This window comes from Sinohyriopsis cumingii, chromosome 12, assembly GCF_028554795.1.
Source record: "Sinohyriopsis cumingii isolate HCF-2022 chromosome 12, ASM2855479v2, whole genome shotgun sequence".
Classification (NCBI taxonomy): domain Eukaryota; kingdom Metazoa; phylum Mollusca; class Bivalvia; order Unionida; family Unionidae; genus Sinohyriopsis; species Sinohyriopsis cumingii.
This window is the reverse complement of record NC_142972.1, coordinates 6,524,715-6,550,421: the sequence shown is the minus strand read 5'-3', so window position 1 is coordinate 6,550,421 and position 25,707 is coordinate 6,524,715. Positions and strand designations below refer to the sequence as shown.

General features: G+C 36.2%; 1 protein-coding gene across 1 annotated transcript in view; it reads left to right on the top strand.

Moving 5' to 3' along the window:
* The first annotated feature begins 631 nt into the window (after positions 1-631).
* The window catches only part of LOC149785954 (uncharacterized), an 89,093-nt gene continuing 64,017 nt past the window's right edge, over positions 632-25,707 (top strand). Inside the window, exon 1 of the mRNA XM_089976208.1 lies at positions 632-1,504. Within this exon, the coding sequence (XP_089832334.1) occupies positions 1,131-1,504 (374 nt within the window). The 5' untranslated portion in view covers positions 632-1,130. The remainder of the gene's footprint in view (positions 1,505-25,707) is intronic.

Genomic DNA, 25,707 nt, shown 5'->3' with positions numbered 1-25,707 from the left:
TTCGACCTATAACGTCGCAGTTGAAACTATCGATAGCATATTGAAACGTATTCAACGCTTTTCTATTCACAAATTTTCAGCAATTGGTTTTATTTGTTCTGCTCTTTTCATAATTCTTGAGACGGAACGATTTGCGTTGATTATGTATCATTAATGTATACCTTATGATAGAAGAATACCAACAGCAGCACACTAACTTAACACCCAGAGGTCTGTTTCGGTTCTCACGATATAAAATACGTTCTACCGTATGTAACCGTACATGAGCCTCACTCAGCCGTAAACAACATAATCACTAATATGCCATTGCATGATGTTCCGGTAGAGTGGCCCAACGTTATTTATTTGCAATGACAAAGACAGAGGACATGTAGATCCTAATCTGCGGCTTTTCCTGTGACGGAAGATCTGAGTCAGTCTAAAATGGTGCAGTCGTGTGTGTACAAATAAAACCTGAAACGGTAGATGCACTAGGGTTTATCACTGAAGTGTTCCTGTGTACGAGGCAGAAGATTCTAGCCTTAAATTGTGCAGTTACCTGTGCTGAAAAAAAAAAGCAGTAAAACGGTAGATGGTTTATCATGGAAGTCTTACTGTGGACGTTTACCGTTATCCGTTATATACGGTCACTATTCAAGTTGAAGTATTTGAAAAAGACACAAAAGAATACTCGACGTTGTATATGAACATTGATGCTCATTTGAGGCCACCTAATTTAATCCATCTCTATGTACATTTGACACTGTTTATTCTGCCGGCATTTTATTTGGATTATGATTTTCTTTTTTGTTACCAAAACATGGGTTGGATCCGTTTAGTCTACATAGGAGAACGAATGCCATTTTTTTTCCTTCAAATTCTGTGTGAAATACACAGCATTGTAGAAGGAACAATAATTATTCCTGTTGTTGAATGTGTGGAATTCCGCCAATATTTATTGACAAGCCAAACAAGCGACACAAGATAGGGATCTGCAATATATTGTAGAAAAGATGAAAGATTTCCAGTTTTATTTACATAAATGAAATGGATCATACATGAACAGAACCGGCTTGTATTTGTAGTTTAGATTCTATAGAAATTTGAGGATCCTTTTCTGTAATGTTGGATTGGTAATCGAAAGTGTCAAAATGCCAACGAAAATCGACAATCAAAATATGTTATACGCGTGGCCAGCACAAATAATGCATACCCCAGGTCAGGTTTTCTCACCCTCAGACAGAATTTCAGTGACTCTGGGAACAGGGAGGGACACGAGACTGGTGAGACACAAAACAATGGATTTGGAAGTATTAGGAGTGGTCGCTAGACAAGAGCGGTCCAAGACTCTTCCTGTTTTTAGTACAAAAGCGGTGTCCAGTGTAGTGACCAGCCACAGCAACACGAGGCCCCACATTGAGATAAAACCGAGATCCGAAGAGACAGACAGATACAGAGTTCCTGTCCTGGGACCGACCAGACAACAGACGGAACTTTACCTGAAGAGAAAGAAGACTAAGAAAAGGTAAGCCCTTTGTATATACAGCTTGTTATCTTCACATGCTTTTTTATTTATTTACCATGTACATTTTTATTTTGGATAGTAGTTTTGCAACTCTATGTCAAGACGTAAAATTGCTTTGTTTTGTCTGTGACTGTGTGTTTTTATACTCTGCTTTGTCTGTGACTGTGTTTTATGTTTTGTTTTGTCTGTGACTGTGTGTCTTTATATTTTGTTGTGTCTGTGACTGTGTGTTTTTATATTTTGTTGTGTCGGCTAATGTCCTCAGATAAAGACGAGATTTTTGTTAAGTTGAATTGTTGCGAAACTCCGTTTTATTTATGGTGCTGTTTTTTATTTGCTTGCTTGTTTGTGTTTTGTCACAGTAATAATAATTTTTAACGTCCGATATGGCTATTGAATGGGTGTGTGGGCTGGGTTAAGCTACATAACATTTGTACCGAGATGACTATTGAATGGGTGTGTAGAATGGGTTAAGCTACATAACATTTTGTACTGAGATGGCTATTGAATGGGTGTGTAGAGTGGGTTAAGCTACATAACATTTGTACCGAGCTGGCTATTGAATGGGTGTATAGAGTTGGTTAAGCTACGTAACATTTTGTACCGAGCTGGCTATTGAATGGGTGTGTAGAGTGGGTTAAGCTACATAACAGTTTGTACCGAGCTGGCTATTAAATGGGTGTGTAGAGAGGGTTAAGCTACATAACAGTTTGTACCGAGATGGCTATTAAATGGGTGCACACTAAAAAAAATTACTTTATAAATTTACATTAGCAGTTTATGTTCATATCCATAATAATTATGATATTAGTTTATGTGTCCTACAAAGATTAGTGATATGTTTTTCACTTTCTTAGTTTTTTATTTAAAAAACAGAAGAAGAAGAAAAAAACAAAGACCAAATATGTAAGGACCAGTAAACATCGTTGAATCACAAATGTACTTTTAATATAAAAAAAGCCAATACAAATCTACTTTCTTGTCAATTTTGATGAACGATTCTTGTATTAAGTCTGCTTGACTATTCTGAAGATCAGGTAAGAATGTGTAATCACTGTTCACAATACACGCAAAAATACAGTAAATACCCACCGAATTCACAATACACACAACAATACACAACAATACAGTAACTACTCACCCAGTTCACCATGCACACAATGATACAATAACAACTCACCCATTTCACAATCCACACAATGATACAGTAACTACTCACCCAGTTCACAATACCCAGAATGAAACAGTCACTGCCCACATAGTTCACAATACACACAATGATACAGTAACTGCCCTCCCATTTCACAACACACAATGATACATTAACTTTTTTGTTCTTGTTGAGTGTAATTATAGTGGCGTGCGCACAATTGTGCATGTGCCACTTTTTTCTGACTGCATCGCAGCCTGCTAGTTGTTCATGGGGAAGGGAATGGTGCCACCTCCCCTAGGCTTTTATGGGTTCAAGGAACCCTAATAGTTTGGCCTCAATCTGTGGGTCCATAAAGGTCCCTTACACTTGAATGGTTGGCTGTCATTAGTGGGAAGGAGAGCTCAGGAACGGTCCTGGTTGCTTCACATCGCTGGTTTCTTGTTGCATTTGCCTGGTGTTTCTTGAGTTTTTTTTCCTTTTTTTTTCTTCTTCAAAATGTTCTAAAAAGGGGGTGTTCTGTGCTGTTTATAGAGGTTGTTAGTAAAAATCATGTATGAAGAGGGATTTTCAAGGTTATTATGGTATTACTAGTAGAGGTGTTTAGGGTGTGCTTCCTACGTTATGTTATTTATAAGTTTTTAGATATTGCCTCTTTAAGTTATTTATTTATTAATGTTTTTAGAGATTGAATGTCATTTTTACTTTATTTAGCATGAGACCGGGATCCTCGCCGATTACACGGTTCGTTAAAGACATCTAGTACCGGAGTCCTAGCTGATTACTCGGTTCGTTAAGGACATCTAGGACATCCGATTTTGCGGTTTCCTTAGGTTTTTTTTATAGGTGCTTCGTAAGTGAATTATTTATTAATATTTTTATAAAACTGAATGATATGTTATGGGTGTTTATGTGGGGGCTTCTAAATTTATTTAGCTAGTTACTGGGTCTTTTGGTTTTGTGGGGATAGTAATTATATTTTGTTCCTAAGTCCTGCTGAGTGTATGAATTTATTTATATTTTTATATGCTGATTGTTTATTTTTATTAGAGTCCATAAGAAACTCTGGGTATGTGTGTGGTGATCCAATCTCTTTTTGGTTTTTGATAAATATTTTCCTAGCGGGTTAATATTTTGGGCATATATTGAATACGTGGTGTAGATCTTCGGTGGTGTGGCAGCTAAAGCAGTTAATGGTTGCTGGTTTGGGTCCTATAAACCTTCCAAAACTGATTGATAGTACATTAACTACCCACCCAGTTCACAATACACAGCGAAACAGTAACTACTCACACAGTTCACAACACACACAATGATACATTAACTACCCACACAGTTCACAACATACTCAATGATACATTAACTACCCACCCATTTCACAACACACATAATGATACATTAACTACTCACCCAATTCACAATACACAACGATACAGTAACTACACACCCAGTTCACAATACACACAATGATACAATAACAACTCACCCAGTTCAAACTACACGCTACGATACTGTAACTATCCACCCAGTTCACAATACACAACGAAACAGTAACTACCCACACAGTTCACAACACACACAATGATACATTAGCTCCTCACCCATTTCACAATACACACAATGATATATTAACTACTCACCCAGCATTCAAGTGGCGAAATCGTCATTTTTTCTACAAAATTAAACTATTAAGAATGTTATGATCTCCATACTTAAGGAGAATTGCCAATGATGCTACATAATAAAATGTAAATCAACACATTGTAAGCTAATAAATTCAAGTAATAAACACTCGTTTAATACCGCCTTGATAGCTTCATGAGAAAGGGGAAATTATTTAATACCGCATTGATATCTTCCTGGTACAGAAGAACTACAATAATGGTCATTTTATTATTGTGCATAATACCCGTTGTCATAAGAATCTGAAAATGTTCAATCATTCGAAGAACAAATTGATCTAAACGTACATGACTAAATTGATCTTTACTGAACAGTATGTGTGAACGTACGTTATTAACGTACAAATATTTCTTTTAGAAAAGTATACTGAATTGTTAAGTTCACATTTTGTGCTAAAACGTTTGTCAGTGTGTGTCCCTTAATAATGACATGGATAATAAACTTAATCAGTTGTATACAGAATTGTTGCTGTGGATCAATTTATTGTTGTCGTTGGTTAATTTTTTTCTCATCAATTGGGTCTTTAATTCTCTATCAGTTTGTAATACGCTTGCAACAGCGTCTTCTCCGTGCATTTTCATTTCATTCCAAATCATTTTAGAACTTGTACACAGATTTTCCACACCTAATGCAAACACATTATATTGTGGTTTTGTTGTGAAGTGTTGTCAAACATCCGGGCAATCGGGACATTGATGACGTACACACGGTCATGTATACTTCACAATTCTGAAAATTTTCTTCAGTATGCCACGTCCTACCGTACATGGCAGAAATAATATCTCCAATGGCATGGTTGTAACATGTCGAGAAGGAGATGTTGCATTCTTCCGCAAAATATCTCTTATGAGATATGCTAACTTCAAAGATGACGTTAATAATGACAGTACTTTTGGTGCAGAATTTAAGTTTCCAGATTTGCAAAATTTATTTACTTTTGTGTATGAATGTCCAGCCTATTTTTAAGGCATATCTTTTTAAAGGGCGCAAACTGAGATGATTACAAAAATGTAACAATCAGTACGTACAGCTCGGTAACGTGTATTTTACTGGCGTTTTCTATGCGGTAGCTGAATCAGGTACATTCAGAAATTATAAGGATAGGATGGTTCACGAGTTCTTAAGATATAATATTCTAGTGAGTGCTAGTCATTTATCAATATGCACTGATTCCCATTACATATTCATGCCAGCGAAAACGACGATTGGTCATTTTGTACTCTCGGATCAATAAGCACTGATTCCCATTACACTTTCATGCCAGCGAAAACGACGATTGGTCATTTTGTACTCTCGGATCAATAAGCACTGATTCCCATTGCACATTCATGCCAGCGAAAACGACGACTGGTCATTTTGTACTCTCGGATCAATGCACAGGTAGCATAAGGAGCGATCAAAATGTTCTAGATAACGAAGCGCACGTGATATCTGACCACCTCCCTATGCCTCCTTCCATTTGTGCACGTGGGAGAGACAAGAACTTACATAGACTGGAGACAAATGTTGATACCTTGAAAAATGATCAAACTAAACCGAAGGAAAATGACCAAACTGAACTAGAAAACAGCCTGAAAAACTTTGAATACTATTTCAAATAACGTTGAAAGATTTTGGGGTGTGATAGTACTGCGATATAGCAGTCAAGCGACATCACACTCCCAAAATCTATATTGGTAAGATCGACTGAAAGAAGCACATAGGCTTCAAAGACAAGCATTGCATATTTCGATTACCGAAGGAAGAACTAGGATTAGTGAATATAATTCTTGCAGAAAATATAAAGCTAAGAAGACAGACTTTAGAAACCTGAAAAGAAATAAACAATTAACAATGGAAATGTATATCGGAGAACTATACGCAGAAATTCAAGAAGCTCACGAATGTGATTAGAGCATATTTGGAAAGTAATCAACGTTAGGAGAGGTACAAATATAAGTTTTTGTCATTAAATATTGATTGATGGGGTTTGTGTGCGTGATGACGCTTCTATTGCAAATAGTTTTGACAGACATACGGAGGACAGTCACACGCTAAACTTTAGCCCTAGTTTTGACGAAAACTTGTATAGATTTGTAGAGCGTGAGTTAAGTCACGTTCTGCATGACGGTGCGTTAAGTCACGTTCTGTATAATGGTGCGTTAAGTCACGTTCTGCATGATGGTGAGTTAAGTCACGTTCTGCATGATGGTGCGTTAAGTCACGTTCTGGATGAAGTTGCGTTAAGTCACGTTCTGCATGATGGTGCATGCCATACAGAGGTTTTAGAGAGCAGTATCAGTGTAAGTGAAGTAATGGAAATCATTAACATTAAATAATTCCAATGCATCTCGCCGTGATCGAATTTCCAATGAACATTGGATATATGGCAGTGATTCCCTCAAAGAGTGTCTGACAAATTTATGTAATCAGATGATTATTCAATCTTACATACCTGTAGATTTTTTTTTAGAAACGGTTAGTAATAGTAATAGTAATTGCCGTTGTAAAAAGGTAACAGAAAATCAAAGAACTCCCTCGAAAGGAACAGGCCTGTTACTTTACTGCCTGTTGTCTATAAAACGTTTAAGAAAGTTAGTCATGGACATCTGATGACTTGGCTCAACAATATGAGTTCTAATATCTCTAGTTCACAGCAACATGGTTGCCAAACAGGTTTTGGCTGCACATTAGCGAGTTTTTCGCTGTTGCTAAAGGTACATTTAACGTAGATTTAACGTGTTTATACTGCTTTTCTTGATACAAAAATGCATTCGATACCGTGTGGCAATAAAAATGTATTTTTTAAATTATTTACGTTGGGAAATACGGGTAAATCCCTAATGATGTTTTTAAATAAGTATAGAAGTATACAGAGTAAAGTCTTTGTTAATGGGCATTATTCAGACTGGTTTCCTGTTGGCCAGTGAGTGAGACAAGGGGGCTTCAGACTGGTTTCCTGTTGGCCAATGAGTGAGGCAAGGGGGCTTTTTGTCAACTTTGATGTATGCAATATTTATAAATGACTTTCTGCTCCAGTTAGAGAATATGGATTTGAACAATGATTAGATCCATAGCTGTCGGAAATCTAACCCTAGCTGATGATATCTCACTTCTGCAATTGCTGACAAATATCAAATACGAATACAGTAACAAGTGGTGATTTGAGATCAATGTCATAACGTAATATGTTATCTTCGGTCCGCAATACAGTAAATATGAATGGTTTCTTGTGTCATTTTGTTAGCCAGTTATTGATTATGCAACATATATGAGACAACGGATTAACTAAAAGCTTGCGTCACATGATGCAATAGTCTAAACCTGCAAGAAAGATAAAATTTCCTTTCTCGGTCTGTTTGGTACTGACATTTCCTTCAGTGTTTATGTTAATGAATTATGGTGTAATATTTCATAAAGCGACCTCTCTTCAGTTGGTTAAATGTTTGCCCAACATTTACAAGACTTCCCAACACATGAAAGATCAGACATTGCTGTTGGAATGCTAGGTTGGACATCAGCGCAGTCCGAAATTGATGTTTTAACATGGACTGGGTTTGATGCACAAATATGTGCATAGAAAACTAGTGTTTAACGTTGCGTTATTTCACTTTATTTGGAACGGTTTCAAGTCAAGCTCCTGGTTAATTTCATATTTATATGATACGTTAAGGACATTTGATTTGCTTCACTGTCTAACTGGTTTTTTGCAGTATTCCGAAATTTCCATATAATTGTTTTTAGAAAGAAATAGTAAGGTAGAAAATTGCTAGTTTTGAAAATAGCTCTGGGAGTTCCAATGACAGATTCTCTTCGATACACGAATCCTTGCGACCTGCCTCAGCATGGCAGAGGGCTAAAGTAGGACAGCAAGGTATTTACTTATATAGCTAGACTACTGGCTGCAGTTCCTCCAACACAGCTCGATATGTGTATTATATGAGGGACTCTTTATACAGACTTGATACATCATGTTTTTGTTATATGTCGAGTTTCAGAAACTCTTTCTAGAATATCCTGACTGGTAACTTTCCACCGAGCATACATGTTATATTATTTTGCACAGGGATGAGCTGCAACTTTAATATATTTTAGGTTAAAGGTTACCAGCTGGTGTGATGCCAATTAAAACTCCGTTATTTGTCCAGTATGCAGCATTCTTTTTCAGGCAGTGTATAATTGTCCTGTGTGCAGTATACTTTATCAGGCAGTGTATATTTGTCCTGTACGCAGCATACTTTGTCAGGCAGAGTATATTTGTCCTATATGCAGCATTCTTTGTCAGGCAGTTTATAATTGTCCCGTGTGCAGCATACTTTGTCAGGCAGTGTATATTTGTCCTGTATGCAGTTTACTTTGCCAGGCTGTGTATATTTGTCCTATATGCAACATGCTTCGTCAGGCAGTGTATACTTGTCATGTATGCATCATTCTTTGTCTGGGAGTGTATATTTGATCTGTTCGCAGGATACTTGTCAGGCAGTGTATATTTGTCCTACATGCAACATACTTTTTCAGACAGTGTATATTTGTCCTGTATGCAGCATAGTGTATATTTGTCCTGTATGCAGCATACTTTGTAAGGCAGTGTATATTTGTCCTGTATGCAGCATACTTTGTAAGGCAGTGTATATTTGTCCTGTATGCAGCATACTTTGTAAGGCAGTGTATATTTGTCCTGTATGCAGCATACTTTGTAAGGCAGTGTATATTTGTCCTGTATGCAGCATATTTTGTAAGGCAGTGTATATTTGCCTTGTATGCATGATACTTTGTCAGGCAGTGTATATTTGCCCTGTATGCAGCATACGTTGTAAGGCAGTGTATATTTGCCCTGTATGCAGCATACATTGTCAGGCAGTGTATATTTGTCCTGTATGCAACATCCTTTGTCAGGAAGCGTACATTTATGTTCTACAAATAGAGATTTTGTAACTTTTAACTTCCGCAGATCGTGCAAACTTTAATAATGTTTATAATATAATCATTATGAGTTTTAAATTATTTTTTGTGCATAATAGGACTTTGTTATGTTGGTCGTGATATGCGTATCTGTACCTTATTCCAATGCACGAAATTATTTCTGTCGCTTCTAAGGCTTAGGCCAGGCTGCAAAGTTTGCCTTCGTATTTCTATTAGCGTTTATTTATTGTACTCAAGGGAATTATTACATTTAATTATCATACCGTGTAATCTTCCACGGAAGGAAATGAAGATGATGAGCTCACACGAATTAAATGTCTCTATAGATTTGTACTTTTATAAGATGGTACATAGTTTCGACAGGAATATTTATGAGGTGGTGTTTTTATAGGGGGTGTCTTTAGACTAAAGCTTTTTTTAAAAAAATAACCAAAGTGCACGTGACTTTAGCTTAAAACTTGACCATATCAGGTCTCCATCTTGCTTTGGTTTAATTCGATGAGAACCAAAAGGTTGAAAGGATTGCAGGTGGACTCAGGTTGACAGCACATGCGGATTTATGAGTTTTCGTCCATTTCGGGGATAGGCGGTGAATATGAAATTTTGCGCATTTTGGGGTTGGGGATAATTACATAATTTATCAAAGTTGTACCTATTTTATTCCATCATTTACTGTTTCATGAATGTCCAAATAGCAATTCTTTGTACGAGAATGAAATTAGCAGATATTGCCATGATCTCATTTAAACTCATGTTAAAATGCTAAAAGGTCTCAAACGTCACGCTTATGTTATTTGTAGTACATCTGTCTACCTCAACAAATGTTTAATGTGCGGATTTTCCAAAACCATTTTTATGCACACCCAGCAGAGAAGCGTTAAGCTAGTGGCCATTCGACACAAAACGAAAAAATGAGCAGAGATGAATTGGATTAAGTAGGATATGTGTTTTAAACATACTATCTTTATGTCAGAGATAATTTTGCTGACACCTTACAAAAAACATTTCCAGCCAATTCTTTCACGAAGTATTGATGTTTTAATAACCTATGAGGTACCGTGTATTTATTGATATCGATTTAGACCATATTTGTATTCCAAATGGGTTGAATTCAGTAAATACAATTAATGTGATCTTGTGGAATCACATGACTGAGTAACAGACAGCGTCTCTTTTATTGTTCAATGATGTAAAACCGTCCGGAAATGTGCAAAGAAGTATAATTGGATTATCGCGGTAATCGTGCAGTTTCGAATGACAGTATTTATTGACATCGTTAAGCAGACACTTAGATGATTAAAGTCACATTGTTAACGTGTGTTATTATTCCGCACTGTAAGACATTTATAAAATAAAAGAGATCGCTGACTTGTGAAATTGTAAATTATTGATGTTCAAATATCGAATTTATTGTATTTTGCTAACTGTTGGTATTGTTGTGAGAATTCCAAAGATACCCTGTTATACTTAACGTTCACACCCCACTTCCATTAACGATAATTTTGATGTACCTAAAATCCACACACGAGTTCTACCGAATATATATTTGTAGACCTAAAATTAAACCTAGTTTCGTCAAGGGTACATTGATTTACCTAAAATCTCAGCCCAGTTCCACCAATGATATATTGATATATGTAGAGTTCACACCCAGTTCCACCAATGATATATTGATATATCTAGAGTTCACACCCACTTCCACTAAAGATATCTTGCTGTATATAAGGTTCACACCCAGTTCCACAAAAGATATCTTGCTGTAATAAGGTTCACACCCAGTTCCACAAAAGATCTTGCTGTAATAAGGTTCACACCCATTTCAACAAAAGATATCTTGCTTTAATAAGGTTCACACCCAGTTCCACACAAGATATCTTGCTGTAATATGGTTCACACACAGTTCTACAAAAGGTATCTTGCTGTAGTAAGGTTTACTCACAGTTCCACAAAAGATATCTTGCTGTAATACGGTTAACACAGTTACACAAAAGATATCTTGCTGTAATAAAGTTCCTACACAGTTCACCGAAGATACCTTTGTAAGCTAAAGTTCACATTCTGTTCTACCAAACTTGAAAAGATTATGCTTAATTTGGGATTTTTCATTGTCTTTCATGTCGTATTATTGACCATGCGTTTTTCAGACAAATGATTATAAAGATGACCAAATGCACATACAAGAATTAATAATTTTTTGCATTGGTCATTACGAATCATTTAAATGATTTTTTTTTTAAAAGCACGTTGTTGAGAAATTTCATATTTGAAACTCTAAAATGGGAATCTTATGAAGACTGGTAGAAACAAAATATATTTTAGAACCCTAAGATCATATTTAAAGCAGAGTCGCTTTGTCATAATATAAGTGTCTTGGTAAGTTTTCTTTCGTATGTCCGGATATTTATAATAAAATATATAATAAGGATATTATCTAAGAAAGGAATTTGATTGAAAGAACGAATAAAGAATGATTCTTAGGTAAATAATACCTTAGCTAATAAAGATGTTGCGCTGGTATAAAAGTCAAACGTATAAACGTCAAACGTATAAACGAAGGTTGATAATACCTTGGTCTTATTCATTGCTACCAAAGCTCACTAAATACAACTCAGTGACCAAAATTATCGAAGGAAGTAAGTAAATATATGTATAATGACTCATAGTATCCGTATACTCATCCGTAGTATCGGAATAGTAAGCCGTAGTATCCGTACACTAATCCGAAGCATCCGTACACTAAGCCATAGTGTCCGTACACTATTCCATAGAAAACGTACACTAAGCCTTGGTATCAGTACACTATTCCGTAGCATCCGTACACTAAGCCTTGGTGTCCGTACATTAATCCGTAGCATCTGTACACTAAGCCATAGTGTCCGTACACTATTCCGTAGCATTCGTACACTAAGCCATAGAGTCCGTACATTATTCCGTAGCATCCATACACTAAGCCTTAGCGTCCGTCCACTATTCCGTAGCATCCGTACACTAAACCATAGCGTCCGTTCACTATTACGTAGCATCCATACACTAAGCCTTGCTGTCCGTACACTATTCCGTAGCATTCTTATACTGATCCATAGTAATATTCCTGCTATTTGTATGGAGTGTGCATTCAATTTTCAGTATATGTACCTGCAATAAATAGCTTTCAGTTTAGGACAATGGTCAGTGTAGTTGTTTCAACAATACACGATGATAAGAAAAGTACATAAAGTTCAATTAACTAAATGTAACGAGTCTTATAGCACTTAACAAGTGTGATTTGTCCTCCAATGCATTTTCTATTACACTCGAATCTGTCTTGAGTTGCAGCATTTAAAGCTAATATCATCTCCGTTTCATCAAGAAAAAATACATTTTTGGATGAGGAATTGCTTTATTTATTGTCTTGAATGACTTTATTGATTTACTGGATCTAGTATTAACTTATTCCTTGGAAACTTTTCTCATACAGTGTGGTCTGCTGGTTTTAGTGCCCTTGCTTTCAAGATGGGAACTAGTACCCGACAGCCAACTACAGGAGAACAGTTTATTGGGAAGAAAGCAATAATAGACCCCATACAGAAGCAGATTTCCCTAATACTATGAGGGTAAACAACCAGACCCCAAAACAACCAAAAAGGCAAAACAACAACTGAAGGAATTAGACAGCAGTTAACAAACTGAAATGTAACCCATGAAGGAATTAGACAGCAGTTAACAACCTGAAATGTAACCCATGAAGGAATTAGACAGCAGTTAAAAAACTCAGTCTCCTACTCAGGAAGACAAACCACCATTCTCAGAAACAAAATATTATACAAATTTTCGTCAGATGTAGTCGTGTCAAATGGTACTTTAGTCTTATGTTGAAAATTTCTTCCATTTTTAATTACAAATTCTGATAGTAAGATGAATATGGTTTGTTGATTTAATGTCAGTATGAAAAAACATCCGTGTGTATTGCATCTCCACCCAAGCAGTGACATGTATTTCATCATCGCCACCCAAGCAGTGATATATATTGCATCGCCACCCAAGGAGGGATATGTATTGCATCGTCACCCAAGTAGTGACATGTATTGCATCGCCACCCAAAAAATGATATGTATTGTATCCCCACCTAAATAGTGATATGTATAACATCGCCACCCAAATACGGATATGTATTGCATCGCCATCAAACTAGTGATATGTATTACATCGCCAACCATGTAGTGATATCTATTGCATCGCCACCCAGCTAGTGATATGTATTACATCGTCACCCAAGAGTGATATGTATTACATCGTCACCCAAGAGTGAAATGTGCTACATCGTCACCCAAGTCGTGATATGTAAGCTAACCACTGAGCCAGCCATGTAGTGATATGTAAGTTAACCACTGAGCAACTCAAGTAGGGGTATGTAAGCTAACCACTGAGACACCCAAGTCGTGATATGTAAGCTAACCACGGAGCCACCCATGTAGTGATATGTAAGTTAACCACTGAGCAACCCAAGTAGGGATATGTAAGCTAACCACTGAGCCACCCAAATAGTGATATGTAATCTAACCACTGAGCCACCCAAGTAGGGATATGTAAGCTGACCACTGAGCCACCCAAGGAGGGATATGTAAGCTCACCACTGAGCCACCCAAGTAGTGATATGTAAGCTAACCACTGAGCCACCCAAGTAGTGATATGTAAGTTAACCACTGAACCACCCAAGTAATGATATGTAAGCTAACCACTGAGCCACCTTGGATGCTCATGGCCAGATGAACCAAACTCGCGTATTGCAATATAAATAAACTTGATGCAGCGCTGGTAGATAATAATAATAAAATATTGGAAGTCAGTGGGTTGGTGGGGTAGGGGTGGGAGTGGAGGAAGTGCAAGAAATAATGATGAAACATACTACTCATCGCATAAGCTTTATACGCTGTAATTTAGAGCTGTTCAACTGGCAAGAGAGATTACCGTTTGTGTAATACCTGTATGTTCTAAATGTTGAAGATTTTAAAACACCTTTCTTCTTCTACTGGCATTAGATGATATAGATTTTTTTAAATGTTGTCATATTCTATTTATTCTACGATTGCATATATTACTGAAATGTTGTACTGAATAAGAAAGCTGACAGGTGAGAAATATTATTCAAAATTATCAATCTATTAGTTGTAGAAACTATTCATAAATGTGATAGAAGGGTATTTAGTGCATTTACCTTTGAATACGTAATTAGGACTAAGACTGTGATTATAATAATAATGAGGACTTTGTAGAGCGCATAATCTTTAGAAGCTCTAAGCGCTTTACAACATTAGACAACACCTATAAGATAAAAAACATATAATAATATTATTACAAAACAAACACCATGAAATTAGAAAAACACTAAAAAATAAAAAACATGCTGAGAATATTTCAGGTAGGAAACATTATTAGGTCTTTAAGTTTGTTCCTGCAGTCGAAATAAGTGAATTTTGAGAGCCCTCTTGAATGTATACAAAACAGATTTTTGGGATCAAGGTAAGAACAGACTTCTCAAAGAACTAGCGATGTAAGATATTAGCCGTTATTGTGGTTTATTATCACGACTATGAAAAGTCATTATTGTTCTAATGATACCATAAATGGCCCACAGAACAATGCACCAAGCCTTCTTCATTAGTATAGATCAAGCAATTGTCTTTATGCACTAATATAGAATTTAGGAACAGTCAGCAATTCAGTATAATAAATTAGTCAATTAATGGATAATAAATTAGTCAATTACTTGGTAATACATTAGTCAATAATTTGATAAAAAGCGAATAACAAATCTGTGTCACGTTTGATTTATCGTGTTTTGAGTTCCTTTGTTGTTGTTGCTGTTGTTGTGGGTGGTTTAACGCCATTTTTCAGCACACTATAGGCTGTACATGGCGGCCAGTATAACTGGCGGAGGAAGAACCCGGAAAAAAACCGGTAAGAACTACTGACAAATCAGAAGCTACTGGAAAGTTTTCTCACATACCCGCATTGGCCGAGCCCGAGACTCTAACCCACACAGACAGAGGTGAGATGACATTGATCAGTAAAGGCGATCACTTTAGACCACTCGGATTCTTGGTGACCCGAATAAATTAGAATGAACGAAATTGTCTTGTATTCTAATTACCTTAAATGGTGCGTGCATACGTACGTACACCCTTAGGCATACTCATAAAAAGATATAATATACTTGAATATTTGAAGTTTGTGGATTACCAAAATATTCTGCTAATAATCTTGGAATCTGAGATCTCTCCAAACGATCAAAGATAATTTTAAAACAATTCACGGGATAAGTGTCGGTATTACCCAACACGTAATTTGACAAATTCACATTTCTACAAAGATTTGCATTACCTACTCAAGAACAATACGCACGTGGTAGTCATGTCTCCAATACAACGTATACATTTTCTTATAACAGCAATTTATAATGGATATATATATATATATATATATATATATATATATATATATATATATATATATATATATATATTAGTGATGGGAATAGGTCAGAAATTCATAATCGATAATCGATTCCACTTAACCAACTGATAATTGATTATAATCTGTTACTAAGAGCAAATTTTGATTTTTGTTTGTTATTCAGTTATATCTTTGATCAAATGTTCCTAATTATGAAATTTTGCACCTATGAAATATCATGTGGTTTTATATTTGTAGTTGTCAAGGGAATTAATAAATTTCAGGTCAACTTTAGTGGCTGGGAGTTTTACTAACCTTTGTGATTTGCATACAACTAAAAAGTAGTCTCCCTTTGCATACAACTAAAAAGTAATCTCCCTTTACACATAATCAATTATGGAGTTTCACAATAGATTATTTTATTGGTTTGCTCAACCACCTGATAATCGATTATAAGCGATAATCGGAACAACACTAATATATATATATATATATATATATATATATATATATATATATATATATATATATATATATATATATATATAGTCCCCGTTGTTCTCCATGTTTGGCATCTTCTCATCTTATTGGCTGCCGTCGATATAATCTTTCTTATTAATCTGACATAACTTTTATTGTCCTAAAATGTGTTTTTCAAGTGCATGGTAACAATGTTAGACTCAGCACATACATACATACATACATACATACATGCATACATTCATACATACATACATACATACATACATACTTTAAGAACTTTATTCTTGCTTCCTTGTCTCTTCTCAAGTGTTATCCAACATGTTTCTATTCTTCTGCAACCTCCTAATTCGACAAGTCAGTCAAATTTGTAAAATAAAAAATAAATAAAAGAAACCAATGGAACTGACATACTTTTTGTCGAAACACAAAGCGAAGTGTCCTCAGTAAAAGTACTGCCTATCAGTAATTAAAAGCTACACCTGTTGCAGAATTCATGCAGTACATATGACGACTTCCAGTTTTCAAGTTAAGGAAACAAACGGTTGTAGTATTCAGACGATACGACCTCTTCGGTTTTCAAGGTGAGGAACTGTTGCTGTACAATATAACTAAATTCCATCATATGCGATGTTAAATGAATACTAAACTAAAGTCTCAACAATTATAGAAAATGATTTACGGAAAGAGCGAACTATATGCAGAAACAAACATAGGTTCCTCATGCTAACATTTTTTTACTGAGTAGCATTATTGGGTATGACACTGAATGGCTTCCATTCCGGTACTTACAGACATTATTGGGTATGCCATTGAATGGTATGACACTGAATGGCTTGCATCCCAGTACATACAGATGACACTGAATGGCTTGCATCCCAGTACATACTGACATTATTGGGTATGACACTCAATGGTTTGCATCCCAGTACATACAGATTACACTGAATGGCTTGCATCCCAGTACATACTGACATTATTGGGTATGACACTGAATGGTTTGCATCCCAGTACATACTGACATTATTGGGTATGACACTGAATGGCTTGCATCCCAGTACATACTGACATTATTGGGTATGACACTGAATGGCTTGCATCCCAGTACATACAGATTACACTGAATGGCTTGCATCCCAGTACATATTGACATTATTGGGTATGACACTGAATGGTTTGCATCCCAGTACATACTGACATTATTGGGTATGACACTGAATGGCTTGCATCCCAGTACATACTGACATTATTGGGTATGACACTGAATGGCTTGCATCCCAGTGCATACAGATGACACTGAATGGCTTGCATCCCAGTACATACAGATGACACTGAATGGCTTGCATCCCAGTACATACTGACATTATTGGGTATGACACTGAATGGCTTGCATTCCAGTACATGCTGACATTATTGGGTATGACACTGAATGGCTTGCATCCCAGTATATACTGACATTATTGGGTATGACACTGAATGGCTTGCATCCCAGTGCATGCAGATGACACTGAATGGCTTGTATCCCAGTACATACTGACATTATTGGGCATGACACTGAATGGCTCGCATCCCAGTATATACTGACATTATTGGGTATGACACTGAATGGCTTGCATCCCAGTGCATACAGATGACACTGAATGGCTTGCATCCCAGTACATACAGATGACACTGAATGGCTTGTATCCCAGTACATACTGACATTATTGGGTATGACACTGAATGGCTTGCATCCCAGTACATACTGACATTATTGGGTATGACACTGAATGGCTTGCATCCCAGTATATACTGACATTATTGGGTATGACACTGAATGGCTTGCATCCCAGTGCATACAGATGACACTGAATGGCTTGCATCCCAGTACATACAGATGACACTGAATGGCTTGCATCCCAGTACATACTGACATTATTGGGTATGACACTGAATGGCTTGCATCTCAGTATATACTGACATTATTGGGTATGACACTAAATGGCTTGCATCCCAGTGGATACAGATGATACTTAATGGCTTGCATCCCAGTACATACAGATGACACTGTATGGCTTGTATCCCAGTATATACTGACATTATTGGGTATGACACTGAATGACTTGCATCCCAGTGTATACAGATGACACTGAATGGCTTGCAGCCCAGTACATACAGATGACACTGAATGGCTTGCAGCCCAGTACATACTGACATTATTGGGTGTGACACTGAATGGCGTCCATTCCAGTACGTACAGACATTATTGGATATGACACTGAATGACTTATATCCAAGTACATACAGATGACACTGAATGGCTTGCATCCCAGTATGTACAGATGACACTGAATGGCTTGCATCCCAGTACGTACAGATGACACCGAATGGCTTGCATCCCAGTACGTACAGATGACACTGAATCGCTTGCATCCCAGTACGTACATACATCATTGGGTATGACACTGAATGGCTTGCATCCCTTTACATACTGACATTATTGGGTATGACACTGAATGGCTTCCATTCCAGTACTTACAGACATTATTGGGTATGACATTGAATGGCTTCCATTCCAGTACGTACAGACATTATTGGGTATGACACTGAATGACTTATATCCAAGTACATACAGATGACACTGAATGGCTTGCATCCCAGTACGTACATACATCATTGGGTATGACACTGAATGGCTTGCATCCCAGTACGTACAGATTACACTTAATATCTTGCATCTCAGTACATACAGATGACACAGAATGGCTTGCATCCCAGTACATACTGACATTATTGGGTATGATACTGCTCGCATCCCAGTACATACAGATGACACAGAATGGCTTGCATCCCAGTACATACTGACATTATTGGATATGACACTGAATGGCTTGCATCCCAGTACGTACAGATTACACTGAATGGCTTGCATCCCAGTAAATACTGACATTATTGGGTATGACACTGAATGGCTTGCATCCCAGTACGTACAGATTACACTGAATGGCTTGCATCCCAGTACATTCAGATAACACAGAATGGCTTGCATCCCAGTACATACTGACATTATTGGGTATGACACTGAATGGCTTGCATCCCAGTACATACTGACATTATTGGGTATGACACTGAATGGCTTGCATCCCAGTACGTACAGATTACACTGAATGGCTTGCATCCCAGTACATACAGATGACACAGAATGGCTTGCATCCCAGTACATACTGATATTATTGGGTATGACACTGAATGGCTTGCATCCCATTACATACTGACATTATTGGGTTTGACACTGAATGGCTTGCATCCCAGTACATACTGACATTATTGGGTATGACACTGAATGGCTTGCATATGACACTGAATGGCTTGCATCCCAGTACGTACATATTGCACTGAATGGCTTGCATCCCAGTACATACAGTTGGCACTGAATGGTTTGCATCTCAGTACACAATAGTTCATATCTAGACGAATTTTCCCGTCTTCCATTCTCTGTAGGTAAACATTCATTACCTGTTCGAAATTGTATATTTGCCTTATATTGTTATATATCTTTCGACAAATAATGATGTAATTTAAAAACTTTTATCAGAAATTAAAGATGTATCAGCTTGTGTCGAGTTAGTAATGGATGATTCCCATGTTTGCTTAAACTGATCATAATTATAGTCTTTTCTTAAATATTGTATCTAACCAGGATTTGTTGTGAATGTTTTGATTAAGACAAATAAATTGAAACCCAGTTCCCGATAGGATGTTTTGAATGCTCTCAACCCATCTGCTTCTGCCTAGACCATCGTTATTCTCCTGCAAAAGCCTCAGATGCATGATGTAAGATAGTTTCGCTTGTTTACCATTAATGAGATTTACCCAATAGCCAATCATTCTCCGTTTTATTTTCAAGTGTAGCGAGCGGTGCAGGATTAAGGCATAAGCTAAACAAGCTACATCTTAGGTCCTCACAGTCTGAACTCACAATCTGAAGGGCCCTCTCAAATGTATTTTATACCAAATAAGGTCTCTACAGCTTCCCATAGCTTAGGGCCTCTCTACGCCTAAATCCGGCACTGGTAGCGAGGTTTTACAAAGCTCACCATGAAGAATATACATGGGTGTAAAACGTTTAACGTTTCGCACATAATATAGAAAGTATAATTGAGCTCGTTAAAACATATGTAATCTTTCAAAATTCGAGATCTCTGCCGTGTATGTGAGAATCGGGACTATTGTCATATCAAAAAGTTTAAGCTGACAGTCAACAGGCTAGTTCAGATTTACTATTCTTAAGGTATATAGCTTTCCTGGCTTGACTAATTAATTCCCAATAAATATCTTCCATTCTTCGTTAGGGTCAGCCCTAAATATTTATAATTTCTTGCAATTTCAAGTTCCGAATCTCCTAATTAGAACTTCACACTTTTCCTATTTATATATTTCCCAAAAGTCATAAACTTCGTTTTGCTTGTGTTAATGATAAGTTTATAATTCTGGCATTAATTTAATAATACATCAAGGTTAATTTGCATTATCTCCTGGTTATCTGAAAACACAATAGTATCGTCTGCACAGAGTAAAACAGATAGTTCCAAATATCTCACTGTATATCGATCCAGTAAATCAACTGTAATGTCGTTAAAATTCGAGCTCAAAGAGTGATTCTCAATGCCATTTAGATACAGGGCAAATAATACAGGAGAAATGCTCTCGCCTTGTTTAACTCCTTGACTACAAGTAAATAGCCCTGATTCCCGTCCATTGTGGAATATACAAGACTTTACATCCATATACATATTCAATATTACCTTGAGTATTTTCCCATTTATACCAGTGTTAATCAGTTTTCTGCATAACCCAGCTGTCCACACCCTGTTGAAAAATCCACAAAAGTGCAAAAACAGTGGTTTATATCTCCTGTTATGTTTAAAAGATATATCAAGGAATACAAGATAACAATATTATCGGTTTTGGAGTATCCTTTTCAAAAACCTGCGTGGGCCTAGATAGTAAATTGTTTTCTTCTTGAAAAAAGGAAATTATATTTTTTAGAACAGCGGTAAATAGCTTGCCAAGCCACTCGGTAGAGTAATTGTCCTGTAATTGGTAGGATCTAATTTATTTCCCCAATTTTCTTAATCAACCCTATAGTCCTGGTTTCTGGAACAACGCCTGTATTTAAAATCAGTTTTTACTTATTTTTTTTATACAAAGACTGGAAGAAAAATTTCCCCTTGTACATTTCAAGTATTCATTCAACATGGAATCCTCACCATGGGACATGTTATATTTCAAATTTCTTAGCACTTGGAGCATTTCTCCCGAAGAGACAGTTTCATTTACTACCATGCAGTGTTCTTTTTTTCATATTTCCTCATTCGTATATTTCTCGTTATTATTTTCATTGGATGAGTGTATGTTCCTAACGTAATCAAAATATGTTCATTTCGATCGGCATGTCATCACTGCTTTAGTCAAATTGTTTATTATTGACTAGAATTATTTTGCATTTGTTGTTTGCATGTTTCTTAGTTTATCTTGAGTTTTCTTCCTATGGAGGTTTAAGAATTTTCTGATTGTTTTCTTGTAATTTGTACTGGCCTAAAGCATGCCATTCTTACTTTGGGGGATGTTTGGTCTTGAGTGATTTTTTTTAAATTTTTTTTTGTAGTACGATATTTATTTCTAGCTGGCTTACATTCCGTTTTTTTTTCCAGCTGATTTAATTTCCAAATATTCTTCTAATTATGTGAAGCAGTCTTACGATAATTGGAACTGTCAGGTGATTCTTGTACCTAATATTTCTTAACAATGCATTTTCATATGCTCCCTATTTGATTTACCAGTATTATGAGTTGTCCATCTTTGTCACGCATTATTTGTTCTTTTGACCACACATCCACTGAGTTAAACTTGGGAATGTAATCTATCTATCTATCCTCATAAGGGGGGGGGGGGATAATTAGAGCATTTATCATTAAATGCACAGTTTCTAACTAAACTGAACAAAAGAGAACAAGGTCAGAGAGAGCATTAATGGATAAAGGTCTTTTATAGTGGATATATTATCACTACAATAATATGAGAGGTCATTCAAATGGCAAGCCCTGTGCCGCTGAAATTGCATTAGACTGACAATTGTTGTCCACCTACAAAAGTGTTTTTCCATTAACTTAATAAATGTGTCGTTTGGCTTCATACATTTGTTTGAAAACATTTTAGATATTAGGTAGCAGAAAGCAGAAAAATATTAGAAAAGGTGCCGAATATCTATCGACATACGTACCATTGCTAGCTGAAATGTATCAGCACCCTCTCTACCGTTCGGTTGGCATGTTAAATTTACCGTAAAAAGCAATAATATTGTATGTACCAAACATGAATATACCTTTTCAAGTTTTCATGAATCTGTTTGGTTGATAATCAGATGCTTATGATATATACATATATATGCTGAGCGCCAGGCGATTAGTACCATTTTTATAAGTCATTGGTATGACTCAGCCGGGAAACGAACCCACGACCTCCCGCATCCGAGGCGGACGCTCTAATCACTAGGCCACCGGAGCGGATGGATACGTAACTGAAGATTTCACTTTTTCAAATTAGAAAAAACTACTTTACTAATCACAATCTATTCTTTTTCTTTAATTATCTTGAAAGTAGTCCACTGTATGCGTTGTGATATTTTGCTTACGTACATTCTTCCGTTAAGTTAATTCTGCTTAAGATGCGTATACTGTTTAGGTACATGTACGTGTCGTTTTGTTGATGGGAGGCGAAAATATATTTATTGTTCGAGAATGTTCATAAGTGTCTAAGTATGGGTCAGACCATAGTTTCAGAGACTGATGACGTGGGGTGATCAGCATGGTGTAAAACGGCGTGAAGATTAGGGGCAGAGTAGAGTATTCGGTAATGTTCAGCCCCGTTCAGAAGCAGATCATTTCCTGAAATTGTTTCTATTGATTTAGACACTACCTATGTACAGCCTTATCGTGCCTGCAAACGATTAGTAACTCGTGCAAACGGGGCCAAGTATAAACCCTACACGGCGTGTGCGGAGTTAGCTCATGCAGCGAGGACAAATACTTACTAAACACGTACGTTTCCTTTCTCTCTAGTGGCATACGCCTAAATTAACTTTTATTTCAAGACTGATGAGTTGTCTTTTGTTCTCGAAGAGAGAGAGAGAGAGAGAGAGAGAGAGTCGCGAAACTACACGATCACTTGTGACAGCTATATTTTAAAACAATTAAAAGTTTTGTTATGGGATTATGATTCCAGATTTAAAACAATGTAGGTTGTTAAAAATGCTTTTAAAATTATCACTGTGATTAACGCAGAGAACCGTTAGAGGAAAATGAACAACATCAACTTAAATATGAATGCATTTTGTGACTATTATACGTTTTGTAATGTACAGCAATACACTGTTGTAAATTAGACATTAACAAAAAGTTGTATTTGTCGGGTATTTGAGATAAATTATGTATCTACATTACAGTGCAAGTTTTGTAGGTCATGTTTTGAGTATAGATACCTAATTATTGGATATTTAACGTCTGTTCACTAGCATAGTAATCCAATGTCGTTTTACGGAGGTAAATTTAATGCAAATCATAAGTTTTGTGCGTTGCTCACGGAAATGCTAATATTTGCTGGGGAAACGTGTCAAATTTCCTTTTCATTGCCTTAGCCGCTTGGTACATTTTCATTCGTAGACGATATTCGTGGTAGATAATAAAATGTAACTGATCATTTTGTATAGGTACAAAGTGTCAGATGTTTATCAAGCTAGGTCATGTATATTACATTATCGGCAAATTTGACTCTATGGAATTCTATGGAAGACATTATTATCCATACAAAATAGATTGCATTTATTTCACTTTAGGTCACAGAATGGAATCTATCGGTTTATAAATCTTCGATCATTTTAACCTTCAGGCTGCGTTTGATACATCTACTAACATTATTGATGTGTATGCAAGTCTCAACTTATTTCTTTCGTACCTACTAATTTTATCGTATTCCATTATGGATAAAATATTAACTTTTTTCTTCATAAATATGCTATTTGCAGTATTGATGAAAGAATGTAAATCATCTAGAAGGCATTTGTGATTAATTGGTAATTACAAATCCAATACCAGTTACACATAAAGGAAGCATCAGGGTAGATGTTTTATATCAAAGGGGTCATCATGGTCCCATTGAAAACTATAAGCCGTTAGAATGGCATTCACCTCGGTAAAAATGCTGGTTTTTTTTAAAGAAATTGTCAACTTTGAACATTTATGTACTCAACCAAAAGCAAAGAAACGCCCCAAGACCCTGGCAAACTCAAATGGTTGTGGGTCATATTTCATTACACTCTAGGGTTTGCAAGATGTTTATATTTAGTCTTAAGGTAAGTGTATTTGTGGAAACTGTGAATTCTGTATGTTTTGTCCAGAATCATCGTCATTATCTCTCTGATTCAAATGTCTCATAAGTCCAAAAGTAGAAACGTCTCTTACCATCCCATTCCCAGACACAAATTATGAAAACTTTTTGAAGAAAGCGCTTGGCTCTGTGCGCTGTGACTAAATTTGACGGGATTCATTTGTTTAAACAAAAATTAAAATTTGGAGTCTTTATAATATTTAGACTAGTTTATATAATGTATATTTAACATTAGGGGAAAAACATGAATGACGATGTGGATACGTCTTTTTGAACATCATTGCCAATTCCGGCTGACAGAGATTTATAATTCTCGCATACATTCGCATGGTGACAAATTTTGTTAATAGTAAAGAATCTGTTAGTATTTATTGCAGACAAAGACCTGTTGTAAATTTGTAAACACATCTTATCTTATTTCTCGAAGTACAAAATTTAGCCTTAATGGCTGTTGTTTAATATTTGTCCACTGTAAACATTTATATCGGGAGACTAAGGATATTTTATGATAGTTATAAATTGTAACAATGATTTTGCTACGACTTACATAGTTCAGTCAAATCCGGCATTTTATTGTGTGGTGGAGTAACAAATCAATATATATTCAGTGATCTCCGGATCCTGTTGCACTTTGCCCATGTAATCCAGTTCACATCCGTGTCAGGTATTAATAAGTCAGAAATATTTCACCAAATTGTTGCAAGGCTGATAAGTGTGAAATACCTGATATTTTAAATTCAATTCCTTCATAAAGATTTTGACTTTGCAAGCGTTTGACTGAGTAAGCAGTAATTCTAACTGGGGCTCTTCGGTCTTTTTCTCACAACCACTAAGTGTGACATTACCATATTTAGGCCTATGGAGAATCAGTATTTCGGTTTCTCTCTCACCTTTATCTTATTAATACGAATCTTTGTCACCTTTACTTTAATAATACGAATCTATGCAATATTCACCTTAATAATACAAATATTTGCAACTTTTACCTTAATAATACGAATGTTTGTCATCTTTACGTTAATAATACGAATCTATGCCTTCTTTACCTTAATAATACGAATCTATGCCATCTTTACCTTAATAACATGAATCTATGCCACCTTTACCTTAATAATACGAATGTTTGTCATCT